At 38.7% G+C, this 17,640-nt stretch overlaps 1 protein-coding gene across 3 annotated transcripts in view; it reads left to right on the plus strand.

The window, feature by feature from the left end:
* The window catches only part of LOC122807225 (alanyl aminopeptidase, membrane), a 1,192,582-nt gene that overhangs the window by 1,099,763 nt on the left and 75,179 nt on the right, over positions 1-17,640 (plus strand). For all 3 annotated transcript variants that reach the window (XM_044078301.1, XM_044078300.1, XM_044078302.1), the window contains one exon: positions 2,993-3,084. In XM_044078301.1, coding sequence (XP_043934236.1) covers positions 2,993-3,084 — 92 coding nt within the window. The remainder of the gene's footprint in view (positions 1-2,992; positions 3,085-17,640) is intronic.

Raw genomic sequence — 17,640 nt, forward strand, 5'->3', positions numbered from 1 at the left:
CTTTGTTCTAGTATTCTGGAAGAATAATCATTGTCAAACCTTATCAGGCTTTGATTGTATTTTAAGGGTGATTTTCTCTAAGCAGATTGTAATATTAGTTCCTTGTCCAGAAATTAAAGAAATTTTATAGCTATGGATCTAGGTGGAGTATTTGTTGGGGTAGAAGCAAGTTTCCTCAGTGCTCTATGCGCCCTTTCAATTCCAAATGAAAGTCCCTCTTTCAAGTATAAAAATTCAGGAATCCAGGTTATTAAGAATGAAATAATATCTTCTCCTTCAGTGTTTTCAGGCAGACCAAAGATCCTTATTTTTGTTTCTCCTTTCCCTGTTTTCTAAGTCATCTATTTTGTTAAGCAGTCATGTATTCTGTTTAAGCAGAGATTCTTTTTGGAATTCTTCCTCTTTGAGTCTCCCTTCAATGTCGTTTAGAGAAGCCTCTATATTTGTTATTTTTGTATGGTGTTGCTGTAATAGTTCCTTAAGAGTATCAGTCTGTTTTTGAGAATTTAATTTGAGGTTTTCTAAGTCATTTTTATAGCCATCCATCTTCAAAGATAATTCCTGTAAGGTAATTGTCATCAATTGCAGTTTTTTTTTCAAAGCAGCATCTGGATGAGAATTCCTTGAGTTGTTTATATTCAGTGACTTAATATATCTCCAAGTTACTTAACAGGAAATTTTTTTGTATATCTCCACCAAAACTGACATTTATGTAGTTTAGTCGTTTATCTATAGATTTCTGACATTTTAAACTTGAAAATAATGACATTTTCCTATATTATTATACTAGTTTATGGAGCTCTCAAAATTCACTGCTCTCAGTTGGCCATCTAGGCTCCACCCACTATTTTTTCATATCTGTTAAAATTGAAGTCACTTATTGTAAAGTGCTTAATGTCACATTTACAGACTGTATGTTGTGTGGGAAAGAGCGGGAACTGAGATAAGTGTTCTACCTGTCTTTCTAAAATCTGGACACCCCCATCTTAGTAATCCCAAACTTGCATACCAACACATGTTTCTTGTTAGCTCCTTTAGTTTGCAGTTAATGTAAATGAACAATTGTGAAATATAATGCACTATGTATATTAGCCAAACTCTACTTAATGCAGCAGAGTATAGATGAATAGTACTTTATCCACCCAGTTCAACCACAAAACAATCCTAATTATTTCAGTCTCTCCCTCTCCCAGTGTACTGAGCACATAGTGTCTCTTGACACTTCCTGCTGCAAAAGTTAAGACAATCTCACCACCAAGGCAACTTCTACGACTGAATTGCACTACAGTTGCAAAAGCATAAAAGGAGAAATACCTTCAGTTGAAACTTATGTAAGGCAGTTTCCAAGAATCAAATTAAACATAAAGAAATATCTTGTTTTCCTACAGTTCTGTATCAGTGTTTTCTATATTGAATTACTGAATCTGCTGGATGGGAACCCCCACCCACAGCCCTTACACAGCTTAAGGTGAAGCTAAATTAACACTGCTAGAGTAAATTTTGCCTGGAAAATGCAAATAAAAACCATAACAATAAAATTAAATGTTGTGACTCACCTAAAGTAGTTGGTGTTCAAAAACCTTATCTTTGTATCAATAAACATTTTACCTCATTGATGCTTTTGGTGGAAAACAATCTGCGAGGGGAGTAAATGCATTCCAGTGAAGTATCTGATTGATCCTCCCCACATCTCAGTTATTCTCCAGATACTACAGCCTCATTTCAAGCCAAGCATACTGCAATACTGCCTGGTGCCGTTAACTTAGGCGCATCTTAACAATAAAGCTTGTGTTGCTGCCTTTAAAGTTATCAGGACTTGTTTTACCTCCTGTCTCGCTGCAGTTACTCCACTGTAGGCCAAACCCTTATTCAATATGCAGCTGTCTATCATATTAAGACATACTCAATTTCCCCTCATTATTTCTTATCATTCAATGGAATGCAGTTATGCCCATATTGCTCTCCTGGATAATTTCCTTTACCACCTTTCACGTATTACTTACTTATCCTCTCTCTCTTCCAAAAATACTTTTATTCCCTCATTCTCTGCATTTACTCACTACCTCTTTCCCTCTCACTATCTCTTTACTCCTAAGCACTCTATATTTTCCCCTCCTTTCTGCTTGAATCCTCTCCTTACTGTTCACCTCCTATATTAATATGCAACTTAACAAATGATCCTTTACATTTCTTATAACTCTGTAGTCTAATTTCCTAAGGATGTACTACCCTGTTGATTCTCTGTTTTGTTAAGTAACTATTTTAGTGCTAATCAAATGTCTTGTATTGTACATTAATGGAGCTTTTCTCCCTGGGTCTCTGCTGAAAACAGGCTACCAAGCCCAGTCGGACACTACCCAGTAAACAAATGCAAAATAAAATAAAATAAAATAAATGAATAAAATAATCTCTGATTTCTATTTTAAATTATTAGAATTGTCTCAGGTCTCATTTATCGCATATTAGTCAAATAACATGACTAATGAGTTTTTCCTCACATATATTTCTCCAGCTCATGTTGCTGTTTTTATATGTTCTATGTTTTTCTCATGGCAACATTTTTTTTCATTACTATGTTTTGTAGTGTTGCATGATACTTTGTGATTTAAAATATCTGTAACTGATTTTTGAAAGAGCTTGACTGTGGAGGTTTTCTTCCCAGGCCTCCACTGAAAATAAACACTTTTTTGGCCCAGTTGGACTTTCCTGGTAAACAAATGTCATATAAATAAATATAAATGTAATACATGTAGTATCTTCCTATTTCATTTAATGATAACTGTCTGTACTGTGTACGTTTTTTTTTTTTTGCATCAACAGTAAAAAAATGGGAAAAAAAGTAATACAAGTTTGTATCTGGGTCTTCTCTGAAAAGGTACACTGGCACAATGTGATCTTCCTTCATATGTAACTACATTAAATAAATAAGGCTAAAATAAGGTAAACTAAATTTTACATGAAACGACCTTGATGTGTTGTATTTTTTTTCCAGCAATACATTCTAAAACAAGTCACTCCTTTGTTTTACTACTTTAAAGATTTAACTGGCAACTGGACAAACATTCCTGATGGCTTCACAGCACAGTAAGACACTTTACTTTTTTATGAATTACTAAGGCTGAGATATTTCTGCTTGAAAATGTTCATGTTTCCATTTGGATATTAATGAATTGAATCGGCACAGCTCCTGGCTGGTATAATGCAATACCTTAAAAGTACCATTGTTCATCCTGCTGTTCTACCATACCCACATTTCTAACAATTACTGAAATTTGGCCTGCCTGTTGTTCTTTTCAGCAAGAACTAAATTACATGTGCTTCATTAAAATAATTTGTAGCCTAGGAGGTTGGTATAATGGTTAAGGTATTTACCTTACAGACACAAGGTGCAGAATGTGATTATTATGTGGGGTAATTGGTTATGCTTAAAATGACCCACAAGGACAGTTAACCTAGTACTTACCTCTGAACTCAAGATGCAGATACTTTTCTACACTCAACTGCAGGAGTGGCTTATTGTCTTTATTTATTTATTGCTGCTATATTCTGCCAGACATAATAAATAGTATGAAAGATACCGAGGAATGTTTTGTGGTCGTTCAAGATGTAATCAGCTGGTGACTGTTACACTGTGTCACTTTGTCCAGTTAACTGTAGAACTGTTTTTAGAATTACATGGTAACTGATTTTTATTGTAAGAAATTTGACCTAAAATATGCTTTGCTTTACTTTACTAGAGCAGATACAGAATGGTCAATGTTTACTGTCTTTTATTTATTAATTTAATATAGTTATGTGGTTAAGAATCTTTGTTATATATTTAGATTTCTGTTGACTTGACAGTGACTGAAAAGTCCATTAGCGCTGTTTTGGTGCTCCATGCTGCTTGCAGTAATCAAATAAAAAGTACTTTTATGCAAAATCTATTAACTGCATTCACAGTCTAAACATCTGTGTTAGTGTTATTTATTTAGTTCGGTGATCTTAAAGATTGCTTCAGGACTCTTTGCCAACATGTAAGCTATATTAGTAAAGTGTCTCAATATCAATGCTCTCTGTTAACATTTTTGTCCTGAAAGGTTTTCTTGGTACTTTACCTAACTACAAAATATACATGTAAGGCAGACGAGATTTGAAAACAAATTTTCAGAAAGCAGAGGTACAGTAATAGTAAATAGGTTTCTACCAATTATGGTGAGAACAAGACCATGAATGAAAATGAGATGGGGAAGAGAAAGGTAAGAATAAAGTAGGGAATGATTCAAAACAGGATCAATATATAAGTCAAAACATTACTGTTTTCTCAGGAGGGAAAACAGAAGAATCCCTGGAAACAAGAGAAACAAAAGTAGCTGCAATAGTAATATGGCCGGCATGATGAGACAAAAGGGTGCAGATGAGATTGTGTGCAGTGAAACTAGCTGTAAGACAAGCAAAATATGTAAAGTCAATGAAGTTTTTAAGGTTAGAGGGTTTGCATAGTGGTTAAGGTGTTCACCTTATAGGCACTAGGTGCAGTGTTTGATTCTCACAGGAGGTAATTGGCTAGCCTTGGAATGACACATAAGGACAGTTAGCCTGGTACTAATTTATAGGTTTGGAGGCTGGCATAATGGGTAATGTGTTTACTTTACAGAGACAAGGTGCAGGGTTGGATTCTCACATGGGGTAAATGGGTAGTCTTAAAATGGCTCACAAAGACAGTTAACCTAGTACTAATCTATGAATCTAAGTAAATGATGAGCAATGAAAGTATAGTATAAAGAAAAAAAATGCAAATATTCACAACAGCAAAAGGTTATAGATGAAATGGTTGGATAGAAAACAAGCAAAAATGCTCCATTAGTAAACTAAAACTTAGATTTGTTTGTAGGTAAAGAAAATTCAATGTAATTTTGGATGATTCCTCGCATGATAGGGAGCAGGCTAGATATGAAGGGGAGTCAAGTGACACATGAAGTAGTTTTCAAGGATTAGGACATTTTTAATAATCACCATTTGCAAAAATGGACAATACGTCTGATAATGAAGTGAGGTCAAAGCAAAAGAGAAACAAGACATAGAAAGAAATGCTGAGTATGGAAGAAAAAGAAGAACCAGATCTACAGACAATTAGTTTGAAGACTTGATAAAAAATAATGAAAGATCTACATGCCAACATTCTTATTATGAAACAAATATTAATAGGACAAAGATTATTTGAAGCTATTACTTATGGCATAATAAGAATATTTGAAAAGCTCAAAAGTTTGGAGAGATTATGAAAACATTGAGATGATGTGCCAGTTACAAAAGCAATAATGTATTCAGATGAAGCTCAACACTGGAAGATAGTACAGGCAAATCACAGAAAATATACATTTGTTGTGAGGATAAAAAAGAATAAAGAAAGGAAAGTGACAGGAAATGGGAAGAATAAAAGTTAAGGGCAAGAAGATGGGAGTTCATAAGATGGCAGAGGTGATGGTGAAAGGAAGAAGAAAGCAAAAGAAGAACTGGATAGCAGATGGTCATTGAAGACATGGTAGAAAATTATGCTACTCTCAAAGTTGCACGAAGAAGGAATAACAAAGAGAAAAATGAAAAGTTTAGAAAGGAAAATGGAAATAAAATAAGGCAGTGCATCTATATAAGGAAGAAGAAGAAAAGAGAGTAGTAAAATTGTTTCAAAGGAAAATGTTTTCATTACTCAAAGTACAGCACATACAGTACTACGGGATGTAATAACTCTGCAATTAAAACAAATGATGATCTTGCTCCCAAAGGGTAAGATAACAGGAGAGAAAGAATTAAAATATCCAAGCAGGTTAGATGTGGAGGTTGTTAAGGCTGTTGCAGAAAAGAGGTGCTGTTTGGATAAAATTCTTGGACAGTGTCTTTCGGAAACAATACATTTGATCTTAAGGGATGCCACCTTGGTACTGGATATAACAAATTTGTAGAAAAACCATAGTAAAACAGCTGAGTGGAAGGTAGTATTCACGTCTTACAAAATAGTACAGTATGTAAAGGCATATGGCGATGCATTCATGTTGTATGGAAGGGGGAGAAGATAAACTCAAAGTGAAGTTGAGTTAACAGCACCTAAAACAGAAAAAGGAAGGGTTAAGGACAGCTACCTACCTGGAGCTAGTGACTTATAGGAAAGATACATTTAAACAAGTCAAAAATGATTTGAAACCACAAGTGTTGGCATAAAGAATGAAGCCCTGACGATGAACTAAGCAACACTAATTCAATTAAGGGCTTACTTGCTTGATGTCAGGGAAGATGGGTGTCTTTATCTGTGAGCAGGGTACATACTGACAAAGGCAGATCTCTCATTAAGCTCTGCTTTAGGCCAGAACTTGGAGAGATTGTTTGGCTGGCCAGGTGAGTAGCCGTGGAGGTAGCCCTAGGGCCTGCAGCATGCACATACATCCCTACAGGATAAACCCCATTGGCTGCCCAGCCCACCAAGTAAAACTTCAGCATGCTGACTAGGAAAGGCTTAAAAGAATTTCATTGCAGTATGATGGCTCATCCCCTAAAACAATCCCACTTAAAGGAATGATGCACAAAAACCTTAGAAAAAAATACCCATGGGGAGTGAGAGCCATCCTTGTGAGAAGGACTTTCCTGAAAGAGACTCCCTTTCCTGGTGTGTTTCAGTACTGGTCTGCTACTACAGCATGGAAGCCTGCTAACATTGCTAGCACAGGGAAGCTGGCCACATAGAACCCTGAAATCAGTATTATTTGACTAGAAAAAATGTAATGATGTAGAATACTGCAGGACTGGTTATGAAAATGGGTGATATATGTTGGAGAAGTTCAGAAAATATGATTTACTGAACATTCAGAAAATATAGTCAACTGATTATGCAGAGTTTTCATTTCTACATTTTAACATTTCAATGTCCAGCTGTGAAAATGAGAAAATATAAAGAAATGAATAGGATAATATGTGGAAAGAATATATTGAAGGGAAATAAATCACACATGTAAGCCCCAGGCTGAAAAAAGTGGACTCTGACTGGAAATAACTATGTTTTTTCATATAGAAAGTTCTATAAAAAAGTTGAGGAATAACAAAACAGCAGATCCCAAAGGAATAAGTAACAAAGTTTACTTGTATAATCCCTAGCAGTGGCAAAAAGTTAAACAGTTTGGGCAGATATTAAAACAGAAGCATACCTATTTAATTGGGCCAGAACAATTATCATCTTGATATATGAAGGCAGGGACCATACACATTCAAATATGTACAGACACAGCACAGGTGGACAGCCCCCTTAAGATGTTTTCACTCATTCATATTTAAAAAATCAGATAGAAGACATTTTTCTTTAATGTTCACAATTTACATCTTTTGGAAGGAGGCCAATATCTGATGCTTACAACTATAGCATGTGCATGAGAAATGAAGTGAGAAATCAGGCAGCATAACTGTTACTTCTAGATTTAGAACCAGTATCTGACAATGTAAATTAGTCACAGCTATCTGCAACAGTGTTTAAGAGAGGGTTTTAAGAGTTTAATAACAAATGCCCCTTCTCTTTGGGGAAACGTTTTTTTAAACACAGTCTAGGTAGACAGACACCAATAACGACTCTGTTGAATATCATGGCCACTGCACGAACCTTGAACCTGTTATATTTCTACCTGAGCAGAAGTTACATTTTCCAGTAAATTACAGTTTACAACAACATTTGAGATAAGTAAGGAGTCAAGTAATGATGAGTAATGGCTCTTTAATTATTATTGATGTATTCTGATAACTTATTTGTGAAGTTCAAAGAGTCAATGAGGGATCAACTCTCCTATAACTGAGGAAATCCTGCAATGGACTACAGATAATCTCCTGCATGAAACAATCCTACTAGAGAATCTAAGTACTGACTGGTTGGCCTGCAATTCTAGCAGCTTCACTAACCTCATAAATCTCTATGGGTTCTCTCAACTTATTCAGGAACTCACTAGAGTTGACAAAAGAATCCCAAAAAGAATTCATCCTTGATTGGACACTGGTCAATAGCCCTAAGCAAAACTACCAGACAGGCTGTCTACTAAATAGTATTAGTGACCACCTCCCTACATTCCTAGTATGCAAACATACTAACATATCGAAGCCCATAACTTATAGACAAATCCGAAATTACCATAACCTAAACCCCCAGGATTTAAACACTATTTTAAAACAATTTAACTGGGAGCCACTACTTTTCCTTTGTTTAGACCAGGCAGTTGACTACGTTAATATCACCTTAATTGATGTTCTTAATAGAGTATCCCCTATCAGGAAAATCAGAGTTAAGACTAATTATACATCATGCCTAAGTAGGGTTACAAAAGTCATATTGAAGTCCAGAGATAAGGCCTGGAAAATCTGGAAGAGGGATAATACCATCCAAGCCAAACAACACTACCAACAGTTTAGGAATCATGCCATAATACAAACTAAATTTCATAAACAGAACTACTTTCTTACTGTATAAACAAAACACTCAAAAAATCCTCAAAAGTTTTGGCAAGCTATCAACTCCCTAATTAAACCAGGCAAAACTACTACTCAAGCTCCCAACTCCACCAGTGACAACATGGACATAGTCTCTCAATTTAATCACCACTTTGCAGAATCCATAATAGCACTATCCAGCCAATTGACCAAAAACAACCCTCCACATATCCCAGCTAAGTGTATAGATAACATTCCCCCCTTACTCTCTCACTTGTTCCCACCTCCAAAATTAAAACAACTACTTTTGAAATTAAAACCTACTACCCTTGCAGCTGATAATCTACCTGCCGGATTCCTAAAACTTGCCACAGAATCATTATCCTACCCTATTTCTATCCTCATAAATCGCTCCATAAAAAAATCCTACATCCCTCAACTGTGGAAAATGTCTTGCATTATTCCTCTTCATAAAGGCGGTAATTCCTATGACTTCTCTAATTACCATCCTATAGCTATTCTGTCTCCCCTCTCCAATCTGCTAGAGAAATGTATTCACTCTCAAGTCATGTATTTCCTGAACACACACAAACTCCTCTCCACCACACAACCCAGGTTCCGGCTACACCACAGTACAACTATTGCTCTTCTCTCATTTACCAATCTAGTAAACCAACACAGAAATGACTTAACTATACATCTGTTATATTTTTGGATCTATCCAAAGCATTTGATAAATTCTCACACCTCCTACTATTAAATTCACTAGCATCCCTATCCTTTGCCCCGTCTACTGTTGCCTGGTTCAAGAACTATCTAACTGATAGGCAGCAATCTGTCCAATGGCAAGGGGCACTATCTCCTGTACTTTCAACCTTCATAGGTGTACCACAAGGCTCAGTACTGGGCCCACTTCTCTCTTCTATCTACACTAACAATCTACATACCTCCACCCAGCATGCCGCACTCATACAGTATGCAGATGATTTGACTTTAATCTGCTCAGCCCCCTCTCTTTTCATTCTCCAAGAACAGACCCAGGAATCCTTTAGCACTGTGGAAAGTTGGATCACAAATATCCAACTCATCCGTAACCCTAATAAAACTAAATTGCTTTTATTTACCCCCAGCAAATCAAAATCTGCTCCTCTTTCTTTTACTCTTACTTCCAAAAATGGTATTATAATTTCTTCTTCTGCCCATACCAAACTCTTCGGCGTTGAGATTGACAAAAACTTTCTCTTTGATGTCCATATTTCTCAAACCATCAAAAAGGTTCACAAAAAAAGGGCTCATTATACAGACACAAAAACTTCCTCTCAGAGCAAGCACAGATCACCCTACCCCAAACTCACCTTTTGTCCACACTAATGTATGCAGCACCAATTCTTACATAAGTCAAAAAACCTGACCTTGACAAACTTGAGTCATGCTATAATCTTCTTCTTCTTCTTTTGGCTTTTCCCAGTTAGGGGTCACCACAGCAGATCACCTGTCTGCTCATGATTGGCAGTGGAGTTTTGCTGTGTTGAATTGCCAGCCCAGTGCCCAACCTTTCATGGAAGGCACACACACATGCACTCATGCCTAGGGCCAGTTTAGAGTATCCAATCCACCTACAGCATGTCTTTAGGATGTGGGAGGAAACTGGAGCACCCGGAGAAAACACACGTGACCACAGGGAGGACATGCAGACTCTGCACAGAAGGCACCCCAGCTGAAGATCGAACCGGAGAACCTCTTGCCACCTCACACCAAGAGGTTCTCCAGTTCGATCCTCGGCTGGGATAATATTGCCAAATTTGCTAACAACGCCACCTTTAGATCCCATCATTGTCTAGCTCTAAGGGACTTAAAATGGTTAGAATTTCCTCAACTACTAAATTACCACCAACTGGTTATTGTCTATAACATTCTGAAGTATCCTGACAAAACCCCATCACTAAGTCAACTACTTGCCTACTATGCAACAAATTGCACACTCCGCTCTAGTGACATCTCACTTCTATGTATCTCTAGTGATAACAACAATGCTGGAAAAGCACTATTCTTCCACACTGTTGCTAAAAACTGGAACAACCTCCCTATCACTGACCTCTATCCCCACCACCTCACACTTCAAAAACTCTTTAAAATCACATCTCATAAGTACCTGGCTTTGCCCATGCATAACCTAAAAACACTGCTTAAGCTCTGTGGAAAGTAGAAAGGCTTACTACTTGCCTAATGTAAATACTGCAGTTGTTTACTTCCAATATTTTCTTTATCCCTTTAATATAGATACTTCATTTTAACATGATGCATGTCATGACTCTCGATGCTAAATGTATTTTGCCTGTTCAACTGCTGAGTTGTATCCTGTCTGTTTTACATTTCTGTCTTACTAGCTGGGTTTTTGCATAATGTGTTATTAGTTTTTACTACTATGTATTAAATTCTAGTACTTCTGTTAATGTATGTGGAGATTTTCTTCCCAGGCCTCCACTGTAAATGGACCTGGTCCAGTTGGATTGTCCCAATTAACAAATGTAAAATAAATAAAATAAAAATAAAATAAATAAGTCTCCAAGGAGTATTCATAACAAAATGTAATGCCACTGCTCAGAGTAATGCAGATTATTAAGCATAGTATGGCACAGTGCCAATGAGGTATGTGTGAGGGTTGGCATTCTACCATCGTGTCTGGGATAGGGACTACATAATGAAACCTTTTAGCTGTAATGACATCATTAACCATGCTGGTGGAATAACTATTCTATATATGGTCACATGATTCAAGGGAAGGTGTCAGGTAGGGGGCATGCTTTATGCTGTGCCCATTGACATGCATATTGAATCTCCCCATTGCTGTGACAGGCACTGATTACAGCCTATCCAAAGGCATAAAGCATCATGTAATTTTTGATATATAAATGGGGAGTAATGTGGGTAGTACAGACAGAACCGAGGAAGAGCAAGCACAGTGTCACAAAGAAGAAGAACAAGTAGGGAAGATAGCTGTGGCAGGGAGAATGGTATGCTTTTTGGGTCCAGCTGCCCATTTTTCATTTTACTAAGAAAAGTGTAATGGTGAAAAGTAGAACTGAGAAAATTCAGATACAGTGATGGAAGAACAGGCAGATAAACAAACATACAGTGCAGACAAAGGTCTATATGTGGAGAAATATTGTAAACTGGTGCACGAGGTTGCACGAGCTGAGTATCACGTGACATGCATTTCTGAACAGAATGGAAGTGCAATGCAAATTAACACCAGCATAGCCAGGCAGCAACATAGGCAGAAATTGTGCATATGTGCACACTGCACATGGCCTCATAGTTTGGAAACAGGCAGATACAGACATTGTAGCACTGACTGTGGTTGATAATGCATCAAGTTATTGCTCTGATTCAGATAATGCTGTGCTAAATCACCTCATTAGTACAGTTACTCTACTATGATATTCACTTTAGCCTGCTTTATGCCAAAACATCTTAGAGAATTAGAATATTGTGGATATTAGAGTATATTGTCAGATAAGAACACTGGTAATGGACCTCAGGATTGCACTGATCACACAAGGATGCATGGATGCAAGAGGGACAGTAAATGAGCAGAGGAGTATGTGAGGTAATACAGCACAGGCATGGGACTGATGCGATAGGAAGGAAGGAACCTTAGCAGAATAGGTTGCAGTCTTGCTGGGGGAGAATCAACCTGACAGGGTACAGGGAGCATGGCTAGGCTGGGTTGCAGTCTTACTTGAAGGAGTAACTTAACAGTAGACCCCAAATGAGTTGCAGTTCTGCTGGGCAGTTCAGCTGGAGAGAGCATGAGGGCATGGTCAAACAAAACTACACTCCTACTTGTGTGCTCCACCTTATAGGGCACTGGAATAACAGTAGGCCAGGTTACTGCCCTACTGTACACGGTTTGCAACGTTGTTTGATATGCACACAGATAGCATGACATGCTGCATGGGATATCAGGACTCTAGGACACTCAGCCCAGACTATGTTGTTGTCACACTATGACACAGTGCTGGAATGATGATACCATACTAACAGACAGACTTGTGGTCTCTGAAAGGAATGATGATACCATACTAACAGACAGGCTTGTGGTCTCTGAAAGGAATGATGATACCATACTAACAGACAGACGTGTGGTCTCTGAAAGGAATGATGATACCATACTAACAGACAGGCTTGTGGTCTCTGAAAGGAATGATGATACCATACTAACAGACAGGCTTGTGGTCTCTGAAAGGAATGATGATACCATACTAACAGACAGGCTTGTGATCTCTGAAAGGAATGATGATACCATACTAACAGACAGGCTTGTGGTCTCTGAAAGGAATGATGATACCATACTAACAGACAGGCTTGTGGTCTCTGAAAGGAATGATGATACCATACTAACAGACAGGCTTGTGGTCTCTGAAAGGAATGATGATACCATACTAACAAACAGGACTGTGGTCTCTGAAAGGAATGATGATACCATACTAACAGACAGGACTGTGGTCTCTGAAAGGAATGATGATACCATACTAACAGACAGGCTTGTGGTCTCTGAAAGGAATGATGATACCATACTAACAGACAGGCTTGTGGTCTCTGAAAGGAATGATGATACCATACTAACAGACAGGCTTGTGGTCTCTGAAAGGAATGATGATACCATACTAACAGACAGGTGTGTGGTCTCTGAAAGGAATGATGATACCATACTAGCAGACAGGCTTGTGGTCTCTGAAAGGGAGCTGGAAAAAAGTGCTGTGACTGTTGTTGACAGGCATGAAAAATCATGTAAACACACATTGATCTACATTTGTATCCCACAGGTGTGCAAGTGTTGTTATGGGACTGAAGAAATGGCCAAGTCTAGAAATGTTTATCACACCAGAGGTAGAGGTGCTTTAACAGGCCTTGCACACACATGGCAGTTATATTGCTGTGAAGAGTGCAGCAGACAAGACTTTCAGGGAAAATGAATGACAGGGACGTTTGTGAGATGTTAATGCTGTAGGTGCCCATAAAACGACAAAAGTGCAGGTGTGGCACTGATATTTTACTGCATGCCAAGAGCAAGGTACAGGAAATTGCCAGAAGTAAGTTGACTGATGGGGGTGAACTACCAAAACAGAGTAATCTAATGCAGATGTGGATCTTGAAATTCCTTAGCAGGGAAAGTGAGAGAACCTTCATACCTGTTTGTGGCTTGGCTGTGAGAGATGGGATGGAGAAGATTGCCAGAATGTCTGTTAGGGATAAAACAAGTCAGTATTAGCACATGCTATTGCTGTAGAGCAGTGACCTGTTGCAAATGTGAATGATTTACATACATGAGCACATATGTACATCTATTATGCAAGGACTATGGGACTGCAACAGTTATATCCTGCACCACAGGGTATGTATGTGACAACTGGTCATGTATACAATTGACATGTAAGAGTCTAGGTGCCACACATTGGTGAGAGTCATAAATATGAAACAACATTTCCACAAGTATGTTAACTGTATACATTCACAAATGTAAGTGGTAGATATTCCAGTACAACAAGATAGAGCATGCCTGGTGGTAGTGGGTCACTTCTGGCACTTTCAGCAATGCTACCAGTGGTGGTCACATTCACATAGCCCAGTCTTAAAATAATTGGAGGAGTAACATGAACCTGCATTGAGTGCTGAATATCTAAGTCAGCCCCATCCAAACTACACAGGTATCACCTTCACAGACAGTATCAGAAGACAGCACTACCTCTAAGGGGGTTCCAACATGTATGTCATGAGACATTTCCTCATGAGCTACAACACTGAAACAAAAAGGCTGCAGTACCACTATACCATAGAGTGATGCAGCCAAAAGGCAGAAATACTACGGCATTTAATGCTGAAGAGAAAACTGGTACACTGTGACGATCCCTAATGAAAGCTACCCAGCTGTTTCCTGACTGTAGAGACAACTGTTGTAGAATAGTGATAATTGCAGATGTACAAAGCATAGGGGTGCAAGACAGAGAGCATACAAGCATACCTCTAATGGTCCATATTTCTGCTGAAAATCTGGATGTGTGCCTCCTTGAAGTGCTCTGCATACAAAAATAATTTTGGATGTCTGTTAAATCGGTGTGGATCAATGTCGCCAAATAATGGCACCCCTCCTAGCTGCAGATGTTGTATACAGTTACACGTTTGCCAGGACATTTCCTGCTAATCTAGCAACTTTCTAAGTTTATAAGAGCAATATTTAAAATATGTCCATAGATGTGGTCCTTTGTCCCCCTATTATTATAGATATCTTGTGCACAGAGGAGGAGAGGAACACATACAACTGAGGGAAAGCTAGGCATTAGAAAGGGTGAGGTTAAAGAGCACCACCTATAAACTGTGGGAGTATCTCACCATTGACACATATATTGGCATGCTTTTAAAGCAGAATTGGAAGCATATAACCCTATGAATATTTGAGTATATGCTCCCCATTCTGCTTTACAAGCAGGAGAGGAAGCACATACAAGAATGTATATTACGTTTAGTGACTGCAATCCCCACTGACATGCCAGAACACAGCAATTGATATAAGGAAGGAAACAAGTCTGACCAGTACACTGCTGTACAATCAACAAGACATTACAGTAGCACCCACAAATGTAAAATAGGGAAACCATATTACATATGGCAAAAATATGATTAATTTCCCACTCCACCTACCAAGGCAGGCTGCAGCATAGTAGAGCAACATGTGTGGCACTTGGAGGTCCATCAGAATCATCCTATGATAGCTGCAGAAAGGGTAAACACATATGTAAGGGCAGTCATGCAGAAAAGGGAGCTATACAGGGGAAACATCCCTAAGTAAAGTCTGTATCTGAAAATGAGATTGGGCAATGTGCTATGACTGGTCAAGACAAATAGCAGCTGTTAAAGATGAACTGTTCACTAAAGGCACTGTCATTACTGTATTCATCTAGCTGAGACACTTACAGTTTTGTACATCTATGAATATCCTAATGCTATTCACTTTGGAACTGCAGCTTATCTAACTGAACTCTAGCAAGTGATATTGCAGCAGCACAGTGGAGCACATAGAGCAACAGACAGCCCTTTGTGAGAGACAGTGGTCATAAGCCACTGTGTATGTAAGTAGACATAGCAAGCTACTACTGGAGCTATACTACACAAGGTGACGTACATCATGGCTCCCACAGTCACAGAGCAGCCTACACCTGATAACACTGGCATCCAGTTGGCCAGCCTTGCTAAACTGTAGAATATGGATGCTGAGCAGTCCTCTACAAGTATGGTTGACATGATGGATACTGCATATGAGAATAGACCAGGTCATCTTGGCAGCAGACATTGGACAGTGCCCAGCCAAAGTGGTGAGCTAATGCTAGTTATAGAGGGATACCTATATTATTTAGAGCATGAAGTACTATCCAAATGATACTGGGCATATATTGAGCATAGGGTAAAGGCCTGCAGAGGCCAAGCTATCACTGTTAACCAAGCAGAGTGGGAAGAACTGCAGAAATCCTTGCCACACCAACATTGGCCTGTTGCAATCAGTGCACAGGTAGCTGTGCTGCTTGCAGAACTATTGCAGAGTGCAGAACAATGATTTGTCTAGTCAAGTAATAAAGAGTGTCCTTGGAAGGGCAGATGACAATGTGCTACATGAGATGCCTTATCATGGCACCCTCCATCACACCATTACCAGAATATAGCAGAGAGCATGAGCATCCATGTCAATACTTCCTGCAATGCTAGCAGTCATTGATGTCAACAGGTACCCACTCCACAGTAGTACCTTTCTGCTAAGAAGAAAGTAAGATGTGGATGGTAAGGACTCAATTATTTTGCTCACTACAGTGCAAAATCTGTCAGATTAGAGCAGGTGACACATCATACTTGGTGAGGGCACATTCCCAACACATACAGATGTGTGCCGTCAATTTTACACCTTGCATGGATTCATTGGCACTCCTACAACTAATAGGATTGTTCCCCTGGTGTATTTTCTAATGACTTAGAAAACAGAGGCAGCATACATCAATATGTGGGATATGCTTAAGGGGATGGCTGCAGATATAGGGTGCACCTTTCATCCGGACTACATCATGACTGATTTTGAAAAGGCAGCAATTTGTGCCATAAGTCATTCCCCAAGAGTATTCTAAAGGGTTGCTTGTTCCATTTTGCCCAGATCATTTGGCAGCAACTATAGCATCACCAATTTTTGTCCCTTTATGGTATGGACACTGCATTTTCAATAGCCATCTGCAAGTTGATTGCACTGGATTTCCTACCAATAAATTATGTTGTACCTTAATTTTTGGAGATTGTGTCCACACTACCAGAGCATGCTAGGCCCATATTAACATTTCATGATCATCATTATATGAGTGGCTGACCTAGAAAGTATGCATCCCACTCTCCTGCACCACAACAATTGCCAAAATCCTATCATTTGAAATTCTGAAACGTTTGCAATGTCTCTGACATGGATTTCCCATGAACCAATAATCAGGTGGAAGCACAGCACCACTGACTTAAGGTGTTACTTCAGCAGCTTATAGTACAGCTTTCAGACCTTCTGCCTGTTCTGCAACAGGAACAAAACCTAACTGATAACTGAAAATAATCACTTCTCAGGGGATGCCATTGACACCATGTAGAAAGGATATTGTTGTAAGGTTGCATTGCCTAAAACACATCCTCCAACATAAGTGTGACTACAGCAATTTGCAGGATTTTTTTATGTGCTGTGGGACATTTTTACCAGTTGTGATTGTATCTGCATATGGTACACACCAAGCACTTCACACATCACTTCACATGTATTACTAATGGTTTTGCCCACTGTTCACTTCTATCACAGTGCCACATTTATGCCTACCTAGCATCTGGTTGCAGCAGCCTGTACTGCAGACATGTGTACCTTTATGCTCCTGGGGTCATGCAGCCTCTTTCACTCTGATGGTTTGTTTCTGCCACCTACTGAACTGACATGGTGCAGAGGGATCTACTATGCCCACAGAGAAATGTTTACAACCATACGTCACTGCAGCTAGACTGCCATCCAGCCATATGTCCAAATCCTCCTATCTCACAGGGAGGTGTCACATAGCTAGGCACCTGAATCTACCTCTGATATTTATGAACCAAGCATAGGGTGGAGGCATGTAGGTGACAGGATATTTCCACTTATGT

The sequence above is a fragment of the Protopterus annectens genome, chromosome 7.part0 (genome assembly GCF_019279795.1).
Source record: "Protopterus annectens isolate FY-2018-M chromosome 7.part0, PAN1.0, whole genome shotgun sequence".
Taxonomy (NCBI): domain Eukaryota; kingdom Metazoa; phylum Chordata; order Ceratodontiformes; family Protopteridae; genus Protopterus; species Protopterus annectens.